Below are 22,613 nucleotides of genomic sequence, written 5' to 3' on the forward strand. Positions count from 1 at the left end.
AATAGGTCTGGTAGCATTGGCAGAGGGGCAAAATAATGGTTTCAGGTGTCTGAAAAACAAGGAAGGAGAAGCAGGAGAAGGTTTTCACTTCCCCGAAGAGCTGGCAGATTGATGGCTGTGATGCTCTTCGGCATAACCTGATCCGGGCTCGCGTCTCTGGTCTCTTCGCTCATCAGAGACTTGTGCTGGGGCCTGGTCTTTGCCCTCTCTCAACCCGGCAAATTGCCGGACTGGGGCTGTGTCCTGGGTTCAGCTGGAATAGAGTTCATTTTCTTCTTAGTAGCTGGTAGAGCGCTGTGTTTTGGATTTAGGATGAGAATAATGTTGATAACGCACTGATGGTTTGGTTCTTGCTGAGTAGAGCTTACACCAGTCAGGGGCTTTTCAGCTTCCCATGCTCTGCCTGGTGCCCAAGGAGCTGGGAAGGGGGCACAGCCAGGGGGGCTGGCCCAGACTGGCCACGGGGCTATCCCACACCGTATGGCGTCGTGCCCAGTATATAAACTGGGGGAAGAAGAAAGAAGGGGGGGGACGTTGGGCGTGGTGGCGTTTGTCTTCCCCAGTAACTCTTACGCATGACGGAGCCCTGCTTTCCTGGGGATGGCTGAGCACCTGCCCTCCCATGGGAAGCAGCGAATGAATTCCTTGCTTTGCTTTGCTTGTGCGCGCGGCTTTTGCTTTACCCATTAAACTGTCTTTATCTCAACCCATGAGTTTTCTCACTTTTACCCTTCCGATTCTCTCCCCCGTCCCACCTGGGGGGAGCGAGCGGCTGCGTGGGGCTTAGTTGCTGGCTGGGGTTAAACCATGACAGGCTGGCTCCTGTGGTTTTGACCAGGAATCCCATCCCGCTCTGGAGGTGAGTTTCCCACTGGGACTTTTCCCAGAACTTGAACATTTCTGCAAAATTCAGACAAATCAGCATTTTTGCAAAGAGACTGAAACTCTCTACGGCTGCTGCCCAGTTAATCCCCAGTGATGGCAAAGGGGGCTGTGCTGGGGTCGTGCCAGCTGGGTTCCCAAGTCCTTAAAAGCAGCTCACACAGAATCAGTGTCCTTGCTTCAGGTGGGGAGGAACCCAGCCTGTCTGCAGCTGCCGGGGGCGATGGGGCAATCTGGGAACAACTGGTTAGGATGTGGGTTGTCAGGAGCTCTTGTGCAAGCGATTCTCCCTGCATAACTCACTTCTGTGGCTTATTTTCCAGCTGAAACAATTGCCACAAGCCCCCTCCTGTAGCTGCCCCGCAGGATGTCGAACAGGCTGTTTGCACGAAGCCTTACGTGTCTCTGCACCGTGGATATCAGATTTGCAGCTGATGGGAAACGGCCTGCACCGTGCAGCAAGGCCATCTCCTCCCACCTCAGCTTGTCTCGCCTCCCCGTCTGCCTTCTCTCTAATGGACTTTCTGGAAATCTGCCTCCTTCCTTGGGGCTGGTTTCAGCGGAGGTTTAATGGGTTTAATTCAGCTACAATTGCAGCGAGGTGATTAATAATTGAAGAAATGAAGTCATTGCCGAATAGAGATGAAGGAAAGACAGAACAGAGGAGGGCATTCGACAAAGGACAGCGAGGTCCTTGCGATCTGCCTGCCTCTCCCACCCCTCCGCCTGGCTAAAAGCATCCTGCTCCTGCACGACCCCTCCGGCACGCAGGCCCGGAGCTGGGACCTCGACCCCAAGGCGAGGGACCACAAGGCTTGTGTTATCTGCTCCCTCGCGCTGAAGAGCAGAGTCACATCTTCTTCTTCCCTGGCCAGGGCTGAGTGCCCAGTTTGGGACCTGGGCTGGCCAACTGGGAGACTCCTGGCTGGGCAGGAGCAGAGGAATGGGGGCCAGAAGGGGCTGTGACAGGACAGAGCTGGGATCCAGCCCACGGGAGCTGCTCAGACCACCCTGGGCTGGCCCAGTCCACCCAGTGACTCTGCTGGATTGTGCTCCGGGGCTCTGGCCCAGGCTCGGCTGCTCTGCAGAGGTTTGGGAGGCTCCCTTCTGGTGGGACCATGTGCTTTGTTTTGAGGCTGCTCTGCAGGGATTTGGGGGGCTGCTTTGTGGTGGGAGGGGGTGCCTTGCTTTCAGGCAGGTTGAGAGATGCTCTGGAAGTGGGGAAGGCTCAGAGCTGTTGCTGTGTGGGCTCCGTTCCTCTGCCTCAGGTTCCATGGGGAGGTGATGGAGAAGGGCCAGTGTGCAGGGCAGAGGAAAGGTGGGTTGGGCACCGCTCCTCTCACCCAGCACGTTCTTTTTGGAAGCTGTGGCTGGGTTTCGTCTGCTTGGTTGCTCTGTGCTCCTCTCGCCCCTGTCCAAGAGGCTGGACTGCAGCCTGGAGGCAAAGGGGGATGGGAGAGCCTGTCATGGGGGTGTCCGGCCTGTGCAGGGCCAGGACCTGGCTTCCCCAGTGCCACCCACCCCAGCGCAGGCGCTTTCACGTTCCTGGGACAGAAGACCTTGGTGGATGGCTCGGGCTGTGGACTGTGGTCACCTTCCTTGCTCTCAGTAGCTACCTGGGTTGTCTGCACCCGAGTATCTCCTGCAGGATGGAGACCACGGGTCTGGTCTCTGCTGGGAGATGGAGAGGGTGGTGTGTCCCCGCTCTTCCTCCTTTCGGGCAGCCTAATGCTCAGCAGCGTCTGACACCCATCAAGCGCTGGCTCAGGCCGGGCAGGGGGGACTGGAGCTGGTCCTTCCCCCCATTGCAGGGCTCCATAGGGCAGCCTCCCCTTGCCGCTCACATGCTCCGAGGCTCCCGCCCGTAACAAATGCTCCCTTTCTGCCAGGACGTTGCTTCTCAGCTTGGTCTCAACCCAAAGGACCTGCAAGCAAAGGGGAAGAAGAAGTGGCAGGAGGGGGGCCAGATGGGCTGCAGGGGCCGTGGGCCCTGCCCGGGGCTGAGGGATGCTGTTTTCCCAGGATCTGGGAGCGAGAGGCTGCCTTTCCACCCCCCTCCCCAGCCAGAGCCGGGAGAATCCCAGGGTGCTGCTGCAACGCTCCTCACCCTCCCATGGCCTGGCCCAGGCTCAGGGAGAGCACAGATCCCCCTTGTTCCAGCAAGAAAATAGCGGCACAGAGAGCACCACAGTCCTTCCTCTGTTACCCAGCTGGCTGCGCCGGAGCAGGCGGGCACAGGGGTCTGTGCAAAGATCCTGCTCTCTTTTCCCCGCCAGAGGTGAGCTCCCAAATGGACCCCCTTCGGTCACCCCAAGCCACGATCTCCCGAGCCCACCAGAGCAGACGAGCTGTCCCTGGAGGGCACATCTTCTGGAAAGCCGCGCAGCGGGAGGGCGGTGGCCACGACAAGACTTCCACAAATGGGATTCTGCAACCACAAATACGCCCCTGCCCTGGTGACAGGGCTGTTTGCTCAGACCCTGGGACAAAAGCATCTTACGAGCCAAAGTGACCCCCTGGTGCAGGGAGAGAGAAAGGTCTTGGGTGCGGGGTGGCGGCCTAGACCCAGCGGGAGGGGCCCTGGGAGAGCGAAGAGCACTTGGGGCAGCGGAGCGCACCAGAGGAGTCTGCGCGTGTGGGAGTTTTCATCTCTTGATCCCATTTTTTGAATGCTTTGGGCAAACCAGCTGCTGCTGCTGAGTCCTTGTCTGCTCATGCTGTCAAAGAGCCCCTGGGCTGCTACGTGGGGCAGCGAAGGGAAGGGGCAGCCCTGCTGCGGGAGGGCCAGCTCCCACCCAGGAGAGCGGCTGAGGCAGAGCAGCCGCAGGAAAGGGGACAGGGAGAGGGTCTCGGAGAGGACCGCTTAGCTAAGGAGCATGAGGGTCCATGGGGCCCTCACCTCTGTCCTGGGCGAGGTCTTCTTCATGCTCAGCTTTTACAAGGAGGGATGTAACCCCAGAACATCACCAGGTGTGTTCCCTGCACTGAAGCCTCAGCAACTGCCTCCGCTTGTCCAAGAATTGAAAAGCAAACCTGAGCATGGTTTCCAGCTGGATCTACAGGAGAAGACCCGAACCCGACCTTGGGCTGCGGTTCTCCAGGGGTGGCTGCCTAGGTGAGAAACTGGCTCGGGAGCAGGGCCTGGAGGTGGGAAGTGTTTGCCATCTGCTGGAGAGCTTCCCCATTGCACGGGCAGCAGGTCCAGCCGGAGCATTGCGCCAAGCCCAACACGCAACCCTGGGGGTGACCACCTCCCACCGGCTGCTTGTGCCAGGAGCAGGTGGTGGGGAAGGCTGCTCTCTTCCAAGACAGGACATGGCAAGCTTGCTTTGCTTCTGTGTCATGAGACAGCCTTTGGCTGCCAGAACGTCAGCCCTGAGAAAAGGTTTTCTGTGCGGGGTTGTGTGTAGGACCCCTGTGCTTGCTGCGGAAGAGCGTGGGTAGCGAATGAGGCTGTAGATCTGGAGAGCCACTCTATCCCTGTCTTCCCTTTAGGATGTGGGCACAACCCCACATTCACCAGTGCTCTTGTGGAGCGTTGTCTTTGTTTTCTAGATTCCTGAAGTCCGGCGGGCTGACTTGCAGATGTACCTCCAGCAGAAGACAACAGGAGGCAGACTTTGCAAGTACAAAGCACCACCTAAGGCCAAGCGCTCAGAAATGTCAGGTCCTGGGTGTCTCAAAGCGAACACACAAATGTTGTTCCCTTAGTTTCTCTGAACCTCAGCTGCCGTAGCTGAAACGGTCACGCGGCGCTAATGCTGCTGGGCAAACCCTGCTCAGCTCCGGGCAGGTTGGTGCTCGGTGCCGAGGGCATCATCAGGGAAATAAAGGCATGCGTGCGTGGCTGTGATTTGGCAAAGGCAGCCTGCGTCTGTCCTTGGAAATACTGCCAGACTTCTGCGAGGGCCACATCCTGACATGGCAGCCAGCCACGGCCCGCTCTTCAGGCTCTTGGTCCAAAAGTGAGGCTTTTCTAGGCACCCCAAATTTGTCTTGGAAAATGGCACAAACTGCAGCAATGTATTTCTGCCTTGCTGTGTCTGTTGGTGTCTTTCTGCTGACATTTACCAAAAATATTCATCTGGAGCCATATCCTGATGTATGAATTTCAGTCCAGGGATTTCAATACAGTTTCACAAGTTACTCTATAGACCTTACAGTCCTGTCGGACCAGTTGTCCTGGGGAATCAAACATGAATGGTCCCAGAGGACGTAGACTAAGGGTCCATCCAGCCCAGCCTTGTATCTCCAGATGTGGCCCCAGCAGACCCCTTGAAGAGAAAGGCAAATATTTGTGCTGCCTCTTTCGAGTGCACTCCCAGCCTCCAACCGTTCTCATTTTCCAAATCTTCTTGAGCTTATTGCTTTGAAATCCAAGCCCTGACTCAGACACATGGAAATTGCCTTGCGATCGCCATGTGCCTTGGCAAGGAGCTCCTTGTATGAAGAGCTGCTTCCTTCTGTTCGTTTTGAACCTGCCTCTTGCCAGCTTCATTTGATGGTCCATGGTTCTTGCTCTGGGAGAGACGGTGAATAATCACTATTTGTCGCTCTTTCTAGGCCACTCATCATTTTGCAGACTTCAATTCCCACGCTGGAAAGTCTTGATCGAAAAATACCTGTTTTCATCTGAGATCTTACTTGTCTTTCTTGGAGCTGCACCACCCTGCAATCGCTGTCGTTCTCTCTCTGCTTCCAGCTGATTTGCTCCCAGTTAAACCCAGAGTTTCCCACCTTAGTGATCTGGCAGCTCCCAGGGGCACTGTAATAATGTCATCGCCCAGACACAACTCCAACCTAAGAGGCAGCATGGTGGAGCAGGCGGCCTTCAGGGCTAAGAAAAGACTTCCTCCTGCTTCCCAAATCTGTTCTGGGGATGGATCCAAAGATACCATGTGTGGTTTCTATCGAAAGCTGAAACACACCATAAGGCAGAGGTTTTGCAGACTCTGTAAGTAGCTGCTATTTGGGATGTATGATATGGAGGAGGTTTTAGAAATCAAAATATTTAGAGATTTGCATTATTTGTCTTGGCAGGAAGGAGCAGCCAAGACTGAAATACGAAATCTTCCTTCAAAGAAGGAACAGAGTTGAGGAAAACAGTGAATAGGGGGAATAACAGAGGTGTCAAAACCTCCAAGAATTCCTTTTGCGATGAATGGAAGCAGGAAACACAGCCCGGTGTATCTGAAAGAAGAGAGAATTCATTGAAAATGTCTAGGCACATTTATATTCCTGATTGATAGAAAATATTGATTTTTTCAGAATGAATCTTGACATTTCCATCAAACCCGTATTTGAATATTGCAAGAACATCCAGAACATTCAGCTAAAAGCAGCTCCAAGCTGGGCTGTGTTGGTGTGAGCTGCATCAGCGAGGACGTCTCCAGCTCGTTCCCCAGCCTGTTCTCCTCCTCTCAGTTTTATTCTAGTCCCTGTGTGGAGATGTGTAACGGGAACGTTCGGATTGGTCAAAATGGGGAATGTGTGCAAATGTTGGGTCTGAAAGCACTGGTGGAAATGGCAGGAGCAGGGCTACCAGAATGGTAGACCTTGGTGGCACCTAGGTTAGCAGGTCATAGTGCATCATGATCATCTCGTCTCATCTCATCTCAGTCTGATCTCCATCTCGTCTCTCCATGTGGTTTCCCAGTCTGCCACTCAGTCAGATCCGTCTCCAAGCCTGTTTCTAGCACCCCCAGCCTCAATCTGCCGTCTGTTGCCTCAGGCAGGGGTGTCAGTCTTGGTCTGTTATCTTGGGCACGTCAAGCTGTCACGTCTCTTGTCTCAGGCAGCACGTCCGTCAGTCATGCATGGCCAGCCCCGTGGGGACAGGGGTGTGCAAGGGGGCCTGCGTGGTCCAGGCAGCTCCTGCCCATACACCCTGCTCCCTGCCCAGGAGCCCGGCTTCACCTGCACCTTCCCCAGCATCCCTGGGCAGCAACTGGGGAAAAAAGGGTGCCAAGAGCTCCCGGAGGTGGGGGAAGCATGGGTGCAGGGTGAGGGGAGTCGCTTATGGCTAGGCTGGAGCTGCAGCATGGCTGAATTGGGCATGGAGGTGGCGGGGAGCTGCTCTGTCTCTGCCCCAGATGTCCTAGGAGCACAGATGGACCCATTGCAGGAAGAGCTGGAACAGGGAGGCAGAGGGAGTGCAGAGGTGCTGTGGATTTGGCATCATGGCTCGGCACACACCTTCCTTCCAGGCTGGCCCTGCTGCCGCCGGTGCTAACATCTTGCGCCGGGTGTGCGGCAGCCTGCCTGGCCCCTTCCTGGCGGCTCCCCAGGAGAGCCGCTCTCCCGAGGCTCCCTGCCAGGTTAAGCTGGGTGCTTCAGGCAAGGTGAGCAACTCCTGACCGCTCAAGGGATGGACCAGTAGCAGGCTGACATCTTCCTAGCCCCGCTCTGTGCAGCGTTGGGGTGAGTAGCTCCAAGCCAGGACATTGGTGGTGGGACCTCATGACCTGGGAGATGCAAGGCTTCGTCCTAGCATCTGAACGGGCTCTGGAGCACAGGACAAGGGGGATTATAGTGCAGGCAGGCTCCCAGATGAATCCTGAGATCCTCGGCTGTTCAGAGCAGGGTACCGTGAGTCATTCCCTGCCACAGGCAGATAAAGCCTCAGCCTTGATTTGGGCTGTCATGATTCATTCCCGTTCTGGGAGTTTAATCCCTTGGCACGATCTGGGATGGCAGCAATCCCATCAGTGGGGAAAGAGAGATGCAGAGTAGCGAAAGGATGTGCCAAAGCCTTCACTGCTGCAAAGCTGGGGACTGGGCTCTGATGGCTGCAGAGGAACCGTGGGCTGGGGGCTGAATGGGGGCCGCCTTCTTGCCGTGTGATGGGAGATGCCTGGCCCTGCTAAGGGAGAGTCTTTCCCGAAGCCCCACTGGCAGCGCGTGCCCCGGGGTCCCGGGGCTCTGCAGGCAGGCCCTCCTCGGCTGCCCGCTCTCCAGGCTTGTGCAGGCTCCCTGCCGCCACGGCAGCAAGGCACCCATGTGTGGTCTCACCCTGGCTCAGTTTTGCTCGTGCTTAGTAACACAGTGTTTTCGTGAAACAAAAGCCTCTGTGTAAAGCAAATCCTGCAATGCCACCTAGCCCACACTTTCTAACAAGTCTGGCTCAGTCTTTCAAACAGTTCAGTCTACTGAGAGGTGATGATGGTGTGCCACATGCCCCGGAGCACTTGGGAGCCCCAGACCTGCAATCAGCTCTCCTTCAGCCGGTCCAGGGAATCTCATTTCCCTTCTAGTTCCTCCTATGGGTTCCTACAAGGCCACCGCTTTGGGCAGTGGTTTCTCTTTCTCCTCCACAGAGGAGCTAGGTGCCGTTTTTCACTGGACCATCATGAAAGGGAGCCTGCTTTGTGGCTTTCCCACTGTGGCTGTGGTTGTCCAGTGCCTGGCCATGTTCACTACCACCATGAAGACCTCGCTCTTCCTCCACTCTCCTGAGGCTTCATCCACAAGCCTTTGCCTGGAAGTCAGCAGAGGCCTGCTGTAGGGATGTAGCATTTCCAACAGGAGTTTCTCTGCCAGCACAGTGACACCGTTCCCGTCCCAAACAATATGAGCTAAACCAGCAAATCCCTTCTGTATGTGTCCGTGGCTGGTGAGCCAATGACAAAGCAATGTCAGGAGGAGGTCGATTCTACACTGCTGGAACTAAATAATCATCTAAGCTAACTCTGCTGTGCCAACACGGTCATGAGCTTCTAAAGCTCTTTGTAAACGTTAATGGCTGATTCTCACGTCCATGGGTAACATAGTGCTATTTTAGCTGTCAGTGGTATTTGTGAAACTGCAACGTAGTGAAAGCACCAGTGTCCTAATGACTTGCTGCAAGTGAAGGTCAAGAACAGGAGAGGAGCCCAGACGTGGGGTGGCACGGCGCTCTGCTCTCTGCTCTGCACGCTTGCGTACTGATGGCTGCCTGGGCCCCATGGCGAAAGCCCCCGGCTCCTTGGGGCAGTGCTGGAAGCGGGGCAGGGCACGGCTGCGGTGAGGCTCGCCGACCCGCTGAGTGGGCAAATGGGGAGGGCCGCCTGCCTCACGGACTTTCCCCGCTCCAGTCGCCGTGGGAGAAGTGAATCGTGCCCCATTTGTCTGTGATGCAGATATTCTAGGAAATACGAGTGCGTGGCAGCCGTGGTCATTCTCCATCCATCGCAACCATGTGACTTTTAGGCAAGAGGTCCGTCTACTGATCTGAATTGCTACTTCTAGGTTTTCTACAGAGTCCTTTGGTCAGGGGAAGGGAAAAGAGTGGTCATATCCTCTCCGCTATGATTTCATGGTATCATGTCATCATATAATATGCCACATCAGGGCACTACTCTCATTGGGGCTCCGGGCACTTCCCTCCACAGGACTGCGCGGCACCCTTGACACAGCACTTTTTCCATTGTGTCATGTCGTGTAGCAATGTTTCCGGCATGTTTCCGTCCTGGCTGTCTGTCCACCTCTATAAAGCGGGCTGAACCCAGGGATCCCACATCAGGCACAGCAAGGGGCTCTCTGCAGCAGTCTGGCCTGACTCCTACAATTTATCTATCTCCACCCAACAGGAGCATGAAGGCCTTCACAGCTGCCCTTGCTGTACTTCTTGTGGCTGTCCTCTGCTACCAGGTCTCCTCTTCTCCAAGTGAGTCCAAGCTCTCCTCTCCAAGGAGCTCTCTCCTCTTTTTTTCTGCCGTATAAGGTCTAGTAGTGCTTGGCAGCTCTCCCTTCCGAGCATCTGCGGTGGGAAAGGAGACGCCTACGGTGGGAGCAGCCCCTCCTCCAGCGGGGACCTTCTGGTCTTCTGACCCTGCTTCTCCCCACTGGTGCTTTTCCTGGTCTGGTTTAATCAGAAAACTTAACTTCTCTTCCAGCTTCTGTCAACTTCTCCGGTCCCTGCTGCGTCCAATACAGCTCCAAAGCGTTTCCTGCGAACCGCGTGGTGATGTACGAGCACACAGGCAGCCACTGCTTCCAGCCAGCCGTGATGTGAGTAGATCTCCCGCACAAATCCTGGGGGGCCCTGCTCCACCGAAGGAAATCCCACATCTCACCCCATCCTGGCAAGGGAAAACATCAGGCTGGGCTCTCCTGTGTTAGGAGAACAGCCTGGAAACATCTCGGAGGCCAATCCCACATCCCAGGCAGCCAGTTTCTGGACCTCCCTATTAGATTTGAGCCAAAAGAGCTGCTGGTGACCCCCGTGATCCCCAGAGAGCGGGACACAGGCAGGACGGTGTCCCAGCTGGAGCAGCCATGCTGGGGACAAAGTGGCTTAAGCGGCAGAGAGCAAGACAGCTGTAATGACATTAAGCCACCTCCTCCCCCCACCCCCCCCAATATTTCCCTGGGGCTGTTTTGCACCTGTAGAGGTGTCTGGTTTCGTGGGGTTCACCAGTGGCAAGGAGCAGGTGGTCTCTCCTCTCCTCTCCTCTCCTCTCCTCTCCTCTCCTCTCCTCTCCTCTCCTCTCCTCTCCCCTCCTCTCCTCTCCTCTCCTCTCCTCTCCTCTCCTCTCCTCTCCTCTCCTCTCCTCTCCTCTCCTCTCCTCTCCTCTCCTCTCCTCTCCTCTCCTCTCCTCTCTTCTCCTCCTCTCCAACTGGATTTCCTTTTGCAGATTTACCACAGTCACAGGCAAGATGGTCTGTGGCAAACCTGATGATAAGTGGGTCCAGGACATCGTGAATCGCCAAAAGGACAAGGCAGGCAGTGGATGAGCAACGCCCTACTCCCTCCAAGCATCACCTCTGTGAGGACCTTCTCTCATGGGCACCTCCGCGACACGTCCCTTTTTTCTTATTGCCTGTGAATTTGGCAGACTATTTAATGCAGTGTTTAGCACTTTTATTTAAGTTTTTGCGAAGGTATTTTTAATTTATTTGGCATTTGCAGTGAAACATTTCATTCTAATTTATACTGATTGTGTTGAAGTTACTTTGTGTAATAAAAAGCAGCAAAACCTGGAGCTTCTCCCACTGGCTCTTGGGAAGCTTCACGGAGGCCGCGGTGGGCAGCGGCGGCTGGGAGGGGGTCCAGGCTGGCGCTAGATGGGTCTGCGGGGCCGTGGGGTGGCCCCCAGCTGCCCCCCAGCCCCTCCATGCTGCGCACCCCCCGGCACGGTGGAGCGGTGCTCATCCTGCCTGCTCTCGGCAGGGCTCTGGGCAGCTGCCTGCGCCTCCGACCCCTTGCCTGCCAGGCTGTGCTCGAGCCCTGCCCCGGTCGATACCCAAGCTTGCGGCTCTCCGCGGTGGGTGGGTGTCGCGGGGGATGTTTTGGCAAGTGGTGGTGTGGGAAGGCACGGGGTTCACCGAGCTCGGCCAGCAACCTCAGGCAGCCTGTGAGCAGGCAGCGGGCAGGCAATGCTGGGGCTCCCGCTGCAACGAGGGGCTGCTCTGCTCAGCAAACACCAGAGATGACCCCGTCTCCTCTGCCATCCCAGTGCCCAGGGTTATCTATGGGCAGGGATTATTTCTGGCGCTTCCTAATTTGTCCCGTTCTCCCAACGCAGTTTTTCTTTCGCTTCTACCACCGGGGCTGGAGCAAGCCCCAGCCTTCAGGGCCGGCTGCAGCTGTCCCGGCTGGCGCCACGCTCCTCCCCCAGCCGGCGCGGAGGCTCCCACGGCCGGTGCTGCACAACGGTGAGGCTGGCGTCTCCTGCAGGCTTCCGTGGCGTTGCCGGTTCTGCCTTGCCGTGACGCTACCGCAACCGTGCCTGCCTGCGAGCCTGCCTTTGCTGGTTGACCCTGGCGGGAAGGAGGCACCCGGCGAGGCCGCCCAACCGTGGAGGCCACCATGGCCCTGGCGGGTGCCCTGGAGCGACTACAGGAGGAGGCCATCTGCCCCATCTGCCTGGAGTACATGAGCGAGCCGGTCAGCGTCGACTGCGGGCACAACTTCTGCCGGGGCTGCATTGCCAAGCACTGCCAGGAAAAGGGTCTCTGGGCCGATGGGCCCTTCTCCTGCCCTCAATGCCGGGCCTCCTGCCACCGCAGCGGCTTCCGACCCAACCGGCAGCTGGCCAACATCGTGGAGAGCATCCGGCAACTGGGGCTGCGGGGCGGCCCGGGGACGGAGCCGGGGCCAGGGACCCCACTCTGCGCCCAGCATGATGAGCGCCTCAAGCTCTTCTGCGAGGAGGATGAGGAGGCCATCTGCGTGGTGTGCCGGGAGTCCCTGCACCACCGCTCGCACACTGTCTACCCCATCGAGGAGGCTGCGCAGGTGTACAAGGTAGGGGAGGTTGGGGCGCCGGGGGTCCCCATCCTGCCCGGGTGCACCCTCGGCACGCTGGTGCCGGGGGGATCAGCCACCAGGACCCCACCGCCCCTCTCCCAACAGCCCCAGCAGCACCGCTGGGAAAGCAGAGGAGGGGGTGGCAAAGATGGCAGCACGCACCCAGCCGCTCTCATTGCAGGGATGACCGCGGGCCCACTGGCTCCCAAATTATGGAGGCACCCAGGCTCACCCCTGTCCATCCAGGTGCACGGAGGCAGCCTGGCTCCCTGCCCTCTGCAATCCCCCCCGCCCCGGAGAAGGGGTAGTGATGGGTCCTGCCCTGGGGATATTTCACCTCGATGGAGGAGTGCACCCAAACCCCATGTCCCAGCGGTGCTCCCGGCAGCACGCCGCCAGCCGCCCCACGCCCCGGCATTGCGGGGAGCAGTCACTTTGTTCTCCAAAACCTAAATAGTGAGAAAAATACGGGTAAAACCCGAGGAGCGCAGAGAGGGTTAACGCTGCGAGTGGAGTGAAGAGCACAGCTGCTGGGTCCGGGTGCCAGGGCCGGCACCGCCTGGCACGGGGTCACCGTCCCCTGGCTGCCCGCTGGCACCAGCGGTCCCAGGGCAGAGGGGGCCCGGCCGAACTGCGCTGCTCGGGGGGTGCTGTTGGGGCGAGCTGAGCCCGTCTCTTCTCTTTTCAGGTCAAACTCCAGAAATCCCTGGAGCAACTTTTGAAGGAAGTGGAGGACGTGAAGAAGCGTGAGTCAGCGGAAAGGATGAAAACCCAGGAGTGCAAGGCAGGTGCCTGGCTTAGTTCTTAAAGAATGAGCTTCAGAGAAATCAGCAATTACGATCTTGTCCGGGGCCGTGAATTTGGCATAGTCCTCAGGATGGGACACATCCCAGTGTCCTGCTATTGTATGGAGAACGGGTGCTGGAAACCACGCTCAGTGACTGCGTGTGGCTCTATAAAAAAAAAAACCAAAAGGTTTGCAAAGAAATGCTTTGCAAAGAGCAGCACGCCAGCTTCACCGAAACCACAGGGGCTTGTGTGCCGGTTAAACAAATAGACACTGGATATTTGTTATTTGCCTTCCGTTTTACGTGTGCTTGAGTTACGAGCCAGGTGTGAGCCGTACGGTGAGCTCAGCTTCACAGCAATAGGAACTGGAAGTGTTTTCATTAAAAAAAAGAAAAGCTGAATTACTGCACCTCTGCCTGACTCCAGGCCATCCCGGGGAAATACAAAGCCAACAAAACAGCTGCATTTCATGTCCCTCTGGGGTGGAAGCGGGAAAGTAAAAGTAATTGCAGAAGAGGAAACGAAACTCCTGGACTGAGTTATCCAGCCCTGAGCTGGAGTTGATGATTAATCAGCTTTGGCAGGGAAAACAGGTTTCTCCGGACTCCCCTAGTTATTTGCTCAGCTCCCCTGCCTTCCCACCGCAGCTCGGCCAAGTGGGTGGTGGGTTTTTGGGGTGCTCGCCGTCCCCCTCGGGGCTGGGACAGGGCCGGGGATGGAGGTTGTGAAAGGGCTGTGTCGCTCTCCCCACGCCCGCCTGAGTCAGGGCTCCAGGGCCAGGGCTCAGCCGCTTCCAGCTTCCTCCCGGCCCGGCGGCTGGTTGCGCTTTTTTAGTTAAAAGGAAAAAAAAATGTCCCTTGCGAGCAGTGCGGGGGGAAGTGACTGTGACCGTCCTGGTTTATCAAGCCTTCGTGACTCAGGTCCAAGAAATCATGTGCTTGGACAGAAAAATAAATGCAATTCAGCTTCCTTTCGTTTATCTTGTGCATTTTGAGGTTTCATGGTCCTAGCTAACCACAGCATGTTTTCCTGGTGCTTCAGGTTTCGAGCAAAGTGCCAATTTTTAGGGCTCAGGCGAAAAACCCTAAAGCGCTGGCAGACCCTGCCTGTTGCTGGCTTTAGTGAGAGCTCCCAGATGCCTGGGGAGTCCTCCCTGGCTCCCCCTTCCCATCCCTCCCCAGCCCCGGGGCTTCTTCCACCTCTTTCCCATTGCTGTGGGTTTTTCCAGGCATGGAGTGTTTCCTCCGGGCTGCCTGAGCAGCGGGTTAGCCTGAATCTAGCTGGAGGGATGAGTTGTACAACATCTAACAAAAACCTACCCCGACACCTGATGGTATCTCCTTGCAGCCCCCCAGTCCCCCCATGCTGCACCAAGACATCTGAGGTCCAGCTGAGCAGAAATGCCCCAGGCAAAGTCCTACTGCTGGTAAACTGAGGAGGTCGAGTGGGAACTCAGGCGAGGTGGAAGCACAGCAGTTAGCCTCTGGCTGTTTGTTTAAATAAATGAGCTTATCAAAAAAATAGGGTGGTTTCCCAGGGCCTGATGCTGGGCACGGATGCTGGAGAATCTTGCTGTGTCTCGGCTGCATAGCTAACGTTGCCTCACTTCACCCTGTGAATCTTCTTACCGCAAGGAGACGGTGAAGAAAAAGCGGGAGAGGATTGTGAGCGAGTTCGGGAAGCTGCATCGGCTGCTGGCTGATGAGGAGAAGCTGCTGCTCCAGAAGCTGGAGGAGGAGGAGAAGCGGATTCTGCTGATGATCAATGAAAACCTGGCCAGGCTGGTGGAGCAGAAGTCCTTGCTGGAGGAGCTGATCCTGGAGATAAAGGAGAAGACTCAGCAGCCGGCCGACGCGCTGCTCAAGGTCAGGCTATGCCACCAGCCCCACTAACTCAGCCCCGATGCCTTTGCCGTCTGGGCGGGTGGCCGGGGCCAGGCTGGCTGGTGGGCACGAGGCTCTGGAGCCCCACACCCAGAATGACTTTTCTGTTCTCTTTCTAGGACATGAAAAGCGTCCTGAGCAGGTAGGTACCCGTGCTCCTTCCTCCTGCTGTCCTGCCTGCCTCCAGGCTCTGAGACGTTCGTGTCTGCTCCATGCCAGCCACCCCCTCTCCTCCCTGCCCAGTGTCTGGTTGGGTCCTCCCTGGGGCTGACAAAGGAGGGACTGAGACCAGCGGAGGCTGGAGAAAAGACTCCATCCTCTTCTTCCAGGGCCCCAGAGCCAAAGTCTTGCCTGGCCTTGTGGTGGGTGAGATGCATCCCCTCCTAAGGGACACGCTGCCCGGCTGGCCTTGCTCCTTCCTTCCCAGGGATGGGCTCTGCCGCTCCCCGCATCGCTGAGCTCTGGTCCCACCGGGCTTGCCGATAAGCGAGCGGTTATCCCTAGTGCTCTTCACAGCCAAAGAGCTCAAGGGCGGAGATGCATCTGTGCGGCCAACAGAAAGGCGTTAACCGCCCCCCCAGCTGGAGACCGGCCGTGCTGGGGGCTCTGGATACAGCCCATGGGCATCGCTCTCCTTTCAGGTGCGAGGGGGTAAAGTTCCAGTCCCCTAAGGCTGTGTCTGTGACCCTGAAGGAAAACTACAGCATCCCTGAGCGCTGCCTGGGTATGAGGGACATGCTGAAGAAGTTCAAAGGTAAGGGGGCTGCTTTTGTGCCAGCTCCTGGCACATGTGGGCTCCGGTCCCTGCCCCCCATACTCTGGGGCATGGGGAGGTTTTGTCAACAAGCTTTGTCCAGATGGTCCCAGTTTGTGTACTGATGAGTTCAGGCTGGTTTTGTGATGGGGAGACCTTCCTCGTTCTGGTCTTGGATGGGTTGTGAGGTGACCCTGAAGCCTAGGAGGTCACTCAAGGATTTTCAGGCTCCATGTTGCCCACGAACTCTTGCTTTCAGTGTTGGCTGTTTCTGAAACTGTGCCAGGGGCTGCGGAGCCACCCTCATTCTGTTCCTGCTCTGCAGCCAGATGACAAATATTTTGATGTGGTTTATGGTTAGCATCATTTTCTGTATTGCACTTCCCCACTGCTGGGCAGCGCTGGGAGCTGTGCAAAACCACAGGCACAAGCAAATAAACGTGGGAGGTAGGAAGCTCTGGAAGAGCCCAGCATCCAGGTCGCAGGCACCCGCTCGTGTCCGCGCCTGCAGACCCCTGAAGTCTGTCCTTCCACCCTTCTCTCGCTCCAGTGGACGTGACTCTGGACCCCGAAACGGCACACTCTGAGCTCACCCTGTCCGAGGACCGCAAGAGCGTGCGGCGCGGGAGCAAGAAGCTGCTTCTGTCCCTCTTTGACAACCCCAAGAGGTTCAGCACCTCTCCGGTGGTGCTGGGGAGTCAGGTCTTCTTCTCAGGCCGCTGCTACTGGGAGGTACAGGTGGGAGACAAGCCCGAGTGGGGCTTGGGGCTGTGCAGGGAGTCTGCCAGCCGGAAAGGCAACGTCCTTTTCTCCCCAAACAACGGCTACTGGGTGCTGTGGCTGAAAAACGGGGGCAACTATGAGGCCCTCACCTCGCCCGTCTCCCCTCTGGCCCTGAGCGTGAGACCCCGGCGCATTGGGATCTTCCTGGACTACGAAGCAGGAGAAATCTCCTTTTACAACGTGAGCGACCGCTCCCACATTTACACCTTCACCGACAAGTTTTCGGGGAACCTCCGGCCTCTCTTCTTCCTGGGTGCCTTTTTGGGGGGCAGAAATGCAGAGCCCTTGGTGATCTCCTGGGTCAGGGACACGCAGGGAACTGGGTGCATCGTCCTGTGACAGCGGCTGCCCCGGCTTCTCACTGGTGGCCAGAGACTTGGGAGCCCGACCGGCTCCTCCCGTGAGTGGGGCAGCACCAGGGAAATATCTGTGTGCCTTGGTGAGCATCACAGCAGGGTCCCCGCGCGCTCCTGGCTGCTGGGGTGACTCGCCAAGTGTGACACCCACTGCGTGCCGTGCCCATGCTGGGAAGGGCGCTTTGCAGCGGGGACGTGCCACAACCCACTGTGCTGGCAATGGGGACGGGAGCCTGCCGACCACCGCTGCCCTGCCGCTCATCTCACGGGCTGCTGGAGAAGGGTGCGCACCCAGCCTGCTGCGTAGGGATGATTTTGGTGTGAATTGTACTGGAACGAGGCAATAAAGGGTTGATTTGGGGAGCCTTGTGTTGTTAACAGTGTGCTTTTGTGGCACATCCACCGCTGCTCTTTGGCCCCAGCTAACCACAGCTAGCCCACAGCATCTCAGCCCACAGCATCTCAGCCCACAGCATCTCAGAGGACAAAGTGTGCTGCTGGACCTGGTCCTCTCCGGCCCAGGGAGTGTCCTCGAGAGATCCCGCTGTGGCTTCGGTGGGACACCGCAGCAAGCCGGGCACCCGCCAGGTCCTTAAGCTCAGCTGTGGCGTCAGCCAGTCCTACTCATCTAAACCCGGGTGCCTGTGGTCCACGGGGCCAGGAGGAAGGAGACACTGCCCTGGGGGCAGGCGGGGCGGAGGCGATGCCAGCAGCTGTGGACTGCCAGCTGGAGCGGCCGTGGTGTGTGCCCTTCAGACAAAAATAATGAAGCTGCTTAATTTAAAGACCGATTCAATTAAAATAAAATGAGATTTGATAAAGCATGGTCTTAAATGCTCAGCACAATTTCTCTGGGGGTGTTCTGAATGGTGCTTTAGGAGTCTCCTAGTGAAAAATGATGCTGGGCCTGAGATAGCAGTTCCTCTCAGCTGAGTTTTGTTGTGTTTTGGGGAGTCCCATCCTCCTCCCTTCAGCTTCAGGCTCTTTCTTTCGGAGGCTGCATGGCAGAGAGAAGAGACCAGCTAGAAGAGCCCAGTCCCAGCTTTGCCGTGTCCCAGGAAGGAGAAGGGCAATGGGTCTCGGTGGGCTCTGCAGCTCATTGACCCCCATGGAGATCTTACAGAGGGAGTTTATGGAGCCTGAGAAGATAAGAAAGGACATGAACTTTGAGGTCCTGACAGAGGGCTGGAAGCAGGGGCAGGTGGCGGGGGGAGTGGTGAGGACAGCCAGGGAAACCTGTTGTGCAGGGTGACAGTTGGAAAGGGACCAGGCTAAAGGTCACCGAACCAGGGGCAGGAGGAGGTGGTGGGATGGAAACTGTCCAGAAAGCAAGGGCAATCTGACCATGGCAGGGTGACAGATGAGCGGCACTTGCTGCGGCACCGCAGGGACGACGAGCGTTTCCAGAAGAGGCAGGAGGAAGTGCAACAGTTCGGAGATCTTGCAAAGAGGGGGAAGAAATGAATGAACAGAAAGGATGTGAACTCACCCAGACGCAGCATCCAAAGCGTTCCTAGAAATCATGAATCTGCCTCTCCCAGGAAGGGGAGTAAAGGTTGAAGGCATGAGATAGCTCTGAATATGCTATAAGATTTTCCATCTAGTGGACTCTCCACATCACCTGCAACTAAGAAACTGCTCAGGGCAGATACCATTCTGCCCTGAGATGCCCAGACTGGTTGGCAATGGGCAGCTAGAGAAAAGCCAGCAGCACTGGGACTGGGCTTTTAGAGCTCCCTGCTGACTTAAAGCTAAAGCTGCTCCTAAAGCTATTTGCAAGCAGGTTTTCTGTTTAAGTCATGCCAGGTTGAGCTTGCCCTTGTCCTTGGTGGAAATGCATTTATTGCCTGGCTCTGGCCTCCACGCAGATCCTGCCCAGCAAGGAGCAGGTCCTGCTCGGGCCACCCACCCCAGCCGTGAGGCATGGCTGCATGGCACGGTGCGGTCCGACCCGAGCACGTGGGTACTCCTGCAAGCGCTCCTGCTCCCCGGCTCCAAGCAAGCTGGTGACCCTTACGCGGCATCATAAAGTTACTTATTACCAAAGGGGCTGACCTGTATGTGCCAGGCTAACCACAGCCACACCACTGCCATTTGATTTCCATATTCTGAAGGAAGATACTTATGCATATACATATATTTTGCAGGGACATTTTGGGTTGAGACAGTCTCTTGCTGTCGTGGGTCCCAGGACTGATCTGCTCAAGGTGTCTGGTTTTACTGAAGGCAGTAATCCCTCAGGATACCACGTCTGGCAGAACAGCCATGGGTTGGGGTTGGGTGATTGGGGAGATGGTTTTTTCTGAGCAATTGGTAGATTAATGTCACATTTTTGGGCTTTAGCTCCTGGGGCAGTGCGGTCACCCAGAGGTGCTGACTCTGTCCCCTGTTAAGATTCTCCACAGCAAAAACTACAGACCTGCAGTTTTAGAAATGTGCTTTCTTAACAAATGTTATCATCGTTCTTTCTCTTCCAGTATAGCGGAAAACGCTTCGTAATCTTAGGGGGATGTGAGTAGTCGTCTGTGTCTTTCTAAGAACTGAGCAGAAATGTTCTTTCGGGTCTTCATTGCCACTTCTGCCTTCTGTTGGCTGTTATGGGGAAGGTGGTAGCCAGGCACCATTCCTAGCATAATACTTCTGTGTCTTCCTCAGCCCTGGAAGTCTGGGATATATCAGTACTTTAGGAAACCATTACTTTTGTATGCAGCATGCGAAACCATCCACTTTTACATGCCTTTTTTGGGTGCTGGCCCCCCAGAAGAGAGACGCTCTCCCATCTTGGTGTCTCTGGGAAGAGCTGTTTTGGGTGGAAGACTGAGCCTCCCCTCCCCAAGGCTAGCCGGGGCCCTGGTCCCTGGGATGGTGAGGGAGGCACAGAGCTGGCATCTCTGTGAACACAGGCATTTTGCCTTCAGGGTCTCTAATTCCTCTCTGAAAAAGTGGACATGTAAAAGCTGTCAGACCATGAACTTTGATTGCCATCAATCCGTATCTCCATCAGCACAGCCCCGCTCCTCCTTCTGTGCAATGCCAGACTCCGATCTCCAAGCCCCGTGGCTGTTGTTATACCTCAAAATGCCTACGGACACACCAGGGTGATATAAACCACAAATACAGAGCAATGTGCATGCATATTATAATAATGATGTTATTCTTATCATAGTAATGATTTTATTTTTGTTCACAGCTAGGCTTCCCCAGAGTTTTCATTAAAAATATTTACGTTTATGTACATTGCACAAACCATTTGGTAAATACCAGACTCTGGTTTCAGGATGAGTCTCTCTTTTAGTAGTTTACAAATTCTGAAGCCCTTGACATCATTGCTCTTGTCTTGGTCTGAATCCAGAGGAAACCCCCTGCAAGCCACCCTCCTCTTGGATCCCACCCCTCCCCTTTCTCTTCATCTGCTGCCTCCAGCTTAGTGCCCTCTGCTTCTTGCATTCACCTGCCCCGTCTTCAGTGGGTGCTCCCTGAGCACCCTGCGAGGCTGTTTCTTGGAGGGATAAGCATCACGATTAGCCCCTGAGACCCATGCATGAGCACCGGGGCATCCCGGGGCTCCTCCAAGGGCTGCACGGTGTGAGGGTTTTCTTGCATCACTCAGCTCTAGCAGCAAGGTTAGCCCCAAACAGATGCATCAACGTATATGGCAAATATATTACCTGCTCTGGGCAGGGTAATCCCTGGGTGCAGATTTGAGCTAATGGTGACAAGGGTACCGCAGTCCCTGCCTGCCTGTCCCTGCTCTGGGCCACCTTCCTGCACTCCTCCTCCTCCTCCTTCGCAAAACGTGGCAGCTCTAAGATCGCCAGGGATGCTTTCTCCATGTGCACACTGCTGCTTGTGGGCCTTGGAGGCAGCTGCCAGCTTGCTGAAAGCTGCTGGCTGCCTTTGCCTTGCTCGTGCGGGCTTCATTCACACCTCTGTGCCCGGGGGTGTGGATTAACGAGCGCGCTGTATTCCTTGCATGCACTTTGAGGGCTCCTCTGAGCTGTCACGCGTAGGTGGGTGTAAGATCAAGAAAGACATGAGCAATTCAGGACTCCCTGCAGGCTCCCGGAATAGCAGTGAGGAGTTAGCTGAGGTACCCAGGGTAGGTGTCTGCGGTAGGTGGCTTGAATGTGACCTGGGTTGTTAAGGACGTTGGTGCATGGGGTTGTTTGTAACAGGCTCAAACAGTGCCCGGGCTGGATGGTGCTCCCCAGATGACTCTGCACTTCATGTCCTTCAACAAGAAACCCCAAGGCTGCAGGACGGTGCCACAGGGACAGATGGGGCTTGTAGCCAAGAGGGACTGTGGAGGCTCAAGCCTTTTTGGGATGACCCCGTTGCAGGTGTCCTCCATCCTGTCCCCTGCTCCTGCTGTTCCCTGGAGCGAGGGCAGCTCTGGGCGCTGAGGTTTGTGCCAATCTCAGTCCTCAGGGTGAAGCTACCGGGCTCCGGCACTCAGATACAGAGCCGGCTGGTACCCAATGGCCAAGGTGTCCTCACCTCCAGCGTGGCCACGATGACCCCTGCTCCTGGTGCTGGCCCTGGAGCATGCAGTGCCCAGGGACTCAGGGCTGTGACCAAAGCCGCTGCTTTCGCATGCAGGAGCAGCTCCTTGTCACCAAGGCACAGCCGCCTTCATGGTGATGCCCACCCGAACCACCCAGCCATGGGCTCCCTCCCAGCAGCTCCTCAGGGAAGGGAGCTCGTGTCCTGCTCGCTGGCACAGCTCTCCATTTCACCCCCTCTCCTCCTCGGGTGCTATTTTAAGCTGGGTGCAGTCAGCACTGCAGGGGGATGACTGATGGGGTGCACGCTGCCTCGTGGGCTGAGGAGCTGGGGGCTGCAGCTCCTGAAGTGACGAGGCTCCTGACATAACCGATACGCTCCTTCCTCCCCCAAACGCACCCACATCCCCCTTCCAGCCCCACCTGAGGCTCCTCTCGCTGCGCAGCTCCCACCCAGCCTCTGCCCTCTGTCTTCTCCTCTTCACCCCCTCCCCAGGAGCCCCCTTCCTGCCTCGCTACCCCACCTCCCGCTGATGTTCACGTCTGTCCTCCCAAATTCAGTGTGTAAATGCTGTGGGGTGAGCTGAGTCTCTGACCTCAGCCTTTTTCCTTGGGCTGCACCAGAGGTCCAGGCAGGAGGAACCCAAATCCTCGTTGTTCATCCAACAGTGCATGTCCAGAGCTGATCAGAGCAATCGAAATGCCATCAGTGGCGTGGGCTCCATCTCCTTCAGCTCCGGTGGGAAACCAGCCCCAGGGCTGCAGTGGAGATGGCTCCTTGCAGGGACAGATCCTGCCCTGGGGCTGGGGTCTGGCAGGGCGATTGCCGGGGGACACTGCATTTCTGGACAGGCATCTCCAGAGATGGGCAGGTTTTGGAGGCATGGAGAAAAAGCACCTTTTCTCATAACAGGGACACATCTGCTAAGCCTTGTGTCCCAGCTAAATGAGAGTTTAATGAAATAGTCCTACAAATCTGGTAGTGATATATATTTTTTCCATTCTCAGCTCTGGGAATAGCTGATCCATTTTAGCTGCAGCTCTCAGAAAACTTTCCCTGAAAGAGCCGGTATGTTAAATTCCAGCCCCTAAAGGTAACTTTTTAATTGACTGTAATGGGGCCAGCGATGGAATTTAACTAGCTGCCAGTAGTCATAATGAGTAGTGATTAAATACCTCATAAAACCAGTGAGCCAAGCTACCTGAATGTAATCTATGCCCTTCTCACACCTCCTCCTTCATGGTTTTTCTTTTCTTATTTTGCAAAACAGCACGTTTGGGTAGGGAAAGCTTGTGGGGATTTGGACAGCGTAGAAAAGGGAATAAAGAACATGTTGCCACTATTATAATTTCAGCTATTGTCACTGCAAAGAATTGTAATAGAAGCAAAGACAGAAAGTTCTTACAAAAAACATTTATTTCTCAAAATTTGAA

The 22,613-nt window shown here is 56.1% G+C and overlaps 2 protein-coding genes across 2 annotated transcripts; both read left to right on the top strand.

The window, feature by feature from the left end:
* The first annotated feature begins 9,397 nt into the window (after positions 1–9,397).
* LOC104012466 (C-C motif chemokine 4 homolog) lies at positions 9,398–10,669 on the top strand. The gene is made up of 3 exons (XM_009464842.2): positions 9,398–9,526; positions 9,756–9,870; positions 10,497–10,669. Exons 1-3 carry the CDS (start codon positions 9,454–9,456, stop codon positions 10,594–10,596), a joined length of 288 nt encoding a protein of 95 aa, XP_009463117.1. The 5' UTR covers positions 9,398–9,453; the 3' UTR covers positions 10,597–10,669.
* An 822-nt stretch (positions 10,670–11,491) lies between these two features.
* On the top strand, positions 11,492–17,415 carry LOC104012435 (E3 ubiquitin-protein ligase TRIM39-like). Its single transcript, XM_009464812.2, has 6 exons — positions 11,492–12,109; positions 12,801–12,896; positions 14,536–14,766; positions 14,904–14,926; positions 15,426–15,538; positions 16,089–17,415. The coding sequence occupies exons 1-6, from the start codon at positions 11,672–11,674 to the stop codon at positions 16,658–16,660; spliced, it is 1,473 nt and encodes a 490-aa protein (XP_009463087.1). The 5' UTR covers positions 11,492–11,671; the 3' UTR covers positions 16,661–17,415.
* Positions 17,416–22,613: the final 5,198 nt, after the last annotated feature.

The sequence above is a fragment of the Nipponia nippon genome, unplaced genomic scaffold (genome assembly GCF_047370975.1).
Source record: "Nipponia nippon isolate SJK-2023a ecotype South Korea unplaced genomic scaffold, ASM4737097v1 scaffold_15, whole genome shotgun sequence".
NCBI lineage: Eukaryota > Metazoa > Chordata > Aves > Pelecaniformes > Threskiornithidae > Nipponia > Nipponia nippon.

Bases quoted from the DNA above. Each gene is read 5' to 3' on its own strand.
- LOC104012466 (XM_009464842.2), top strand. From the start codon at position 9,454: ATGAAGGCCTTCACAGCTGCCCTTGCTGTACTTCTTGTGGCTGTCCTC. The intron at 9,527-9,755 runs GTGAGTCCAAGC...CTTCTCTTCCAG, and splicing joins CCAGGTCTCCTCTTCTCCAA to CTTCTGTCAACTTCTCCGGT. The intron at 9,871-10,496 runs GTGAGTAGATCT...TTCCTTTTGCAG, and splicing joins TGCTTCCAGCCAGCCGTGAT to ATTTACCACAGTCACAGGCA.
- LOC104012435 (XM_009464812.2), top strand. From the start codon at position 11,672: ATGGCCCTGGCGGGTGCCCTGGAGCGACTACAGGAGGAGGCCATCTGC. The intron at 12,110-12,800 runs GTAGGGGAGGTT...TTCTCTTTTCAG, and splicing joins AGGCTGCGCAGGTGTACAAG to GTCAAACTCCAGAAATCCCT. The intron at 15,539-16,088 runs GTAAGGGGGCTG...CTCTCGCTCCAG, and splicing joins CATGCTGAAGAAGTTCAAAG to TGGACGTGACTCTGGACCCC.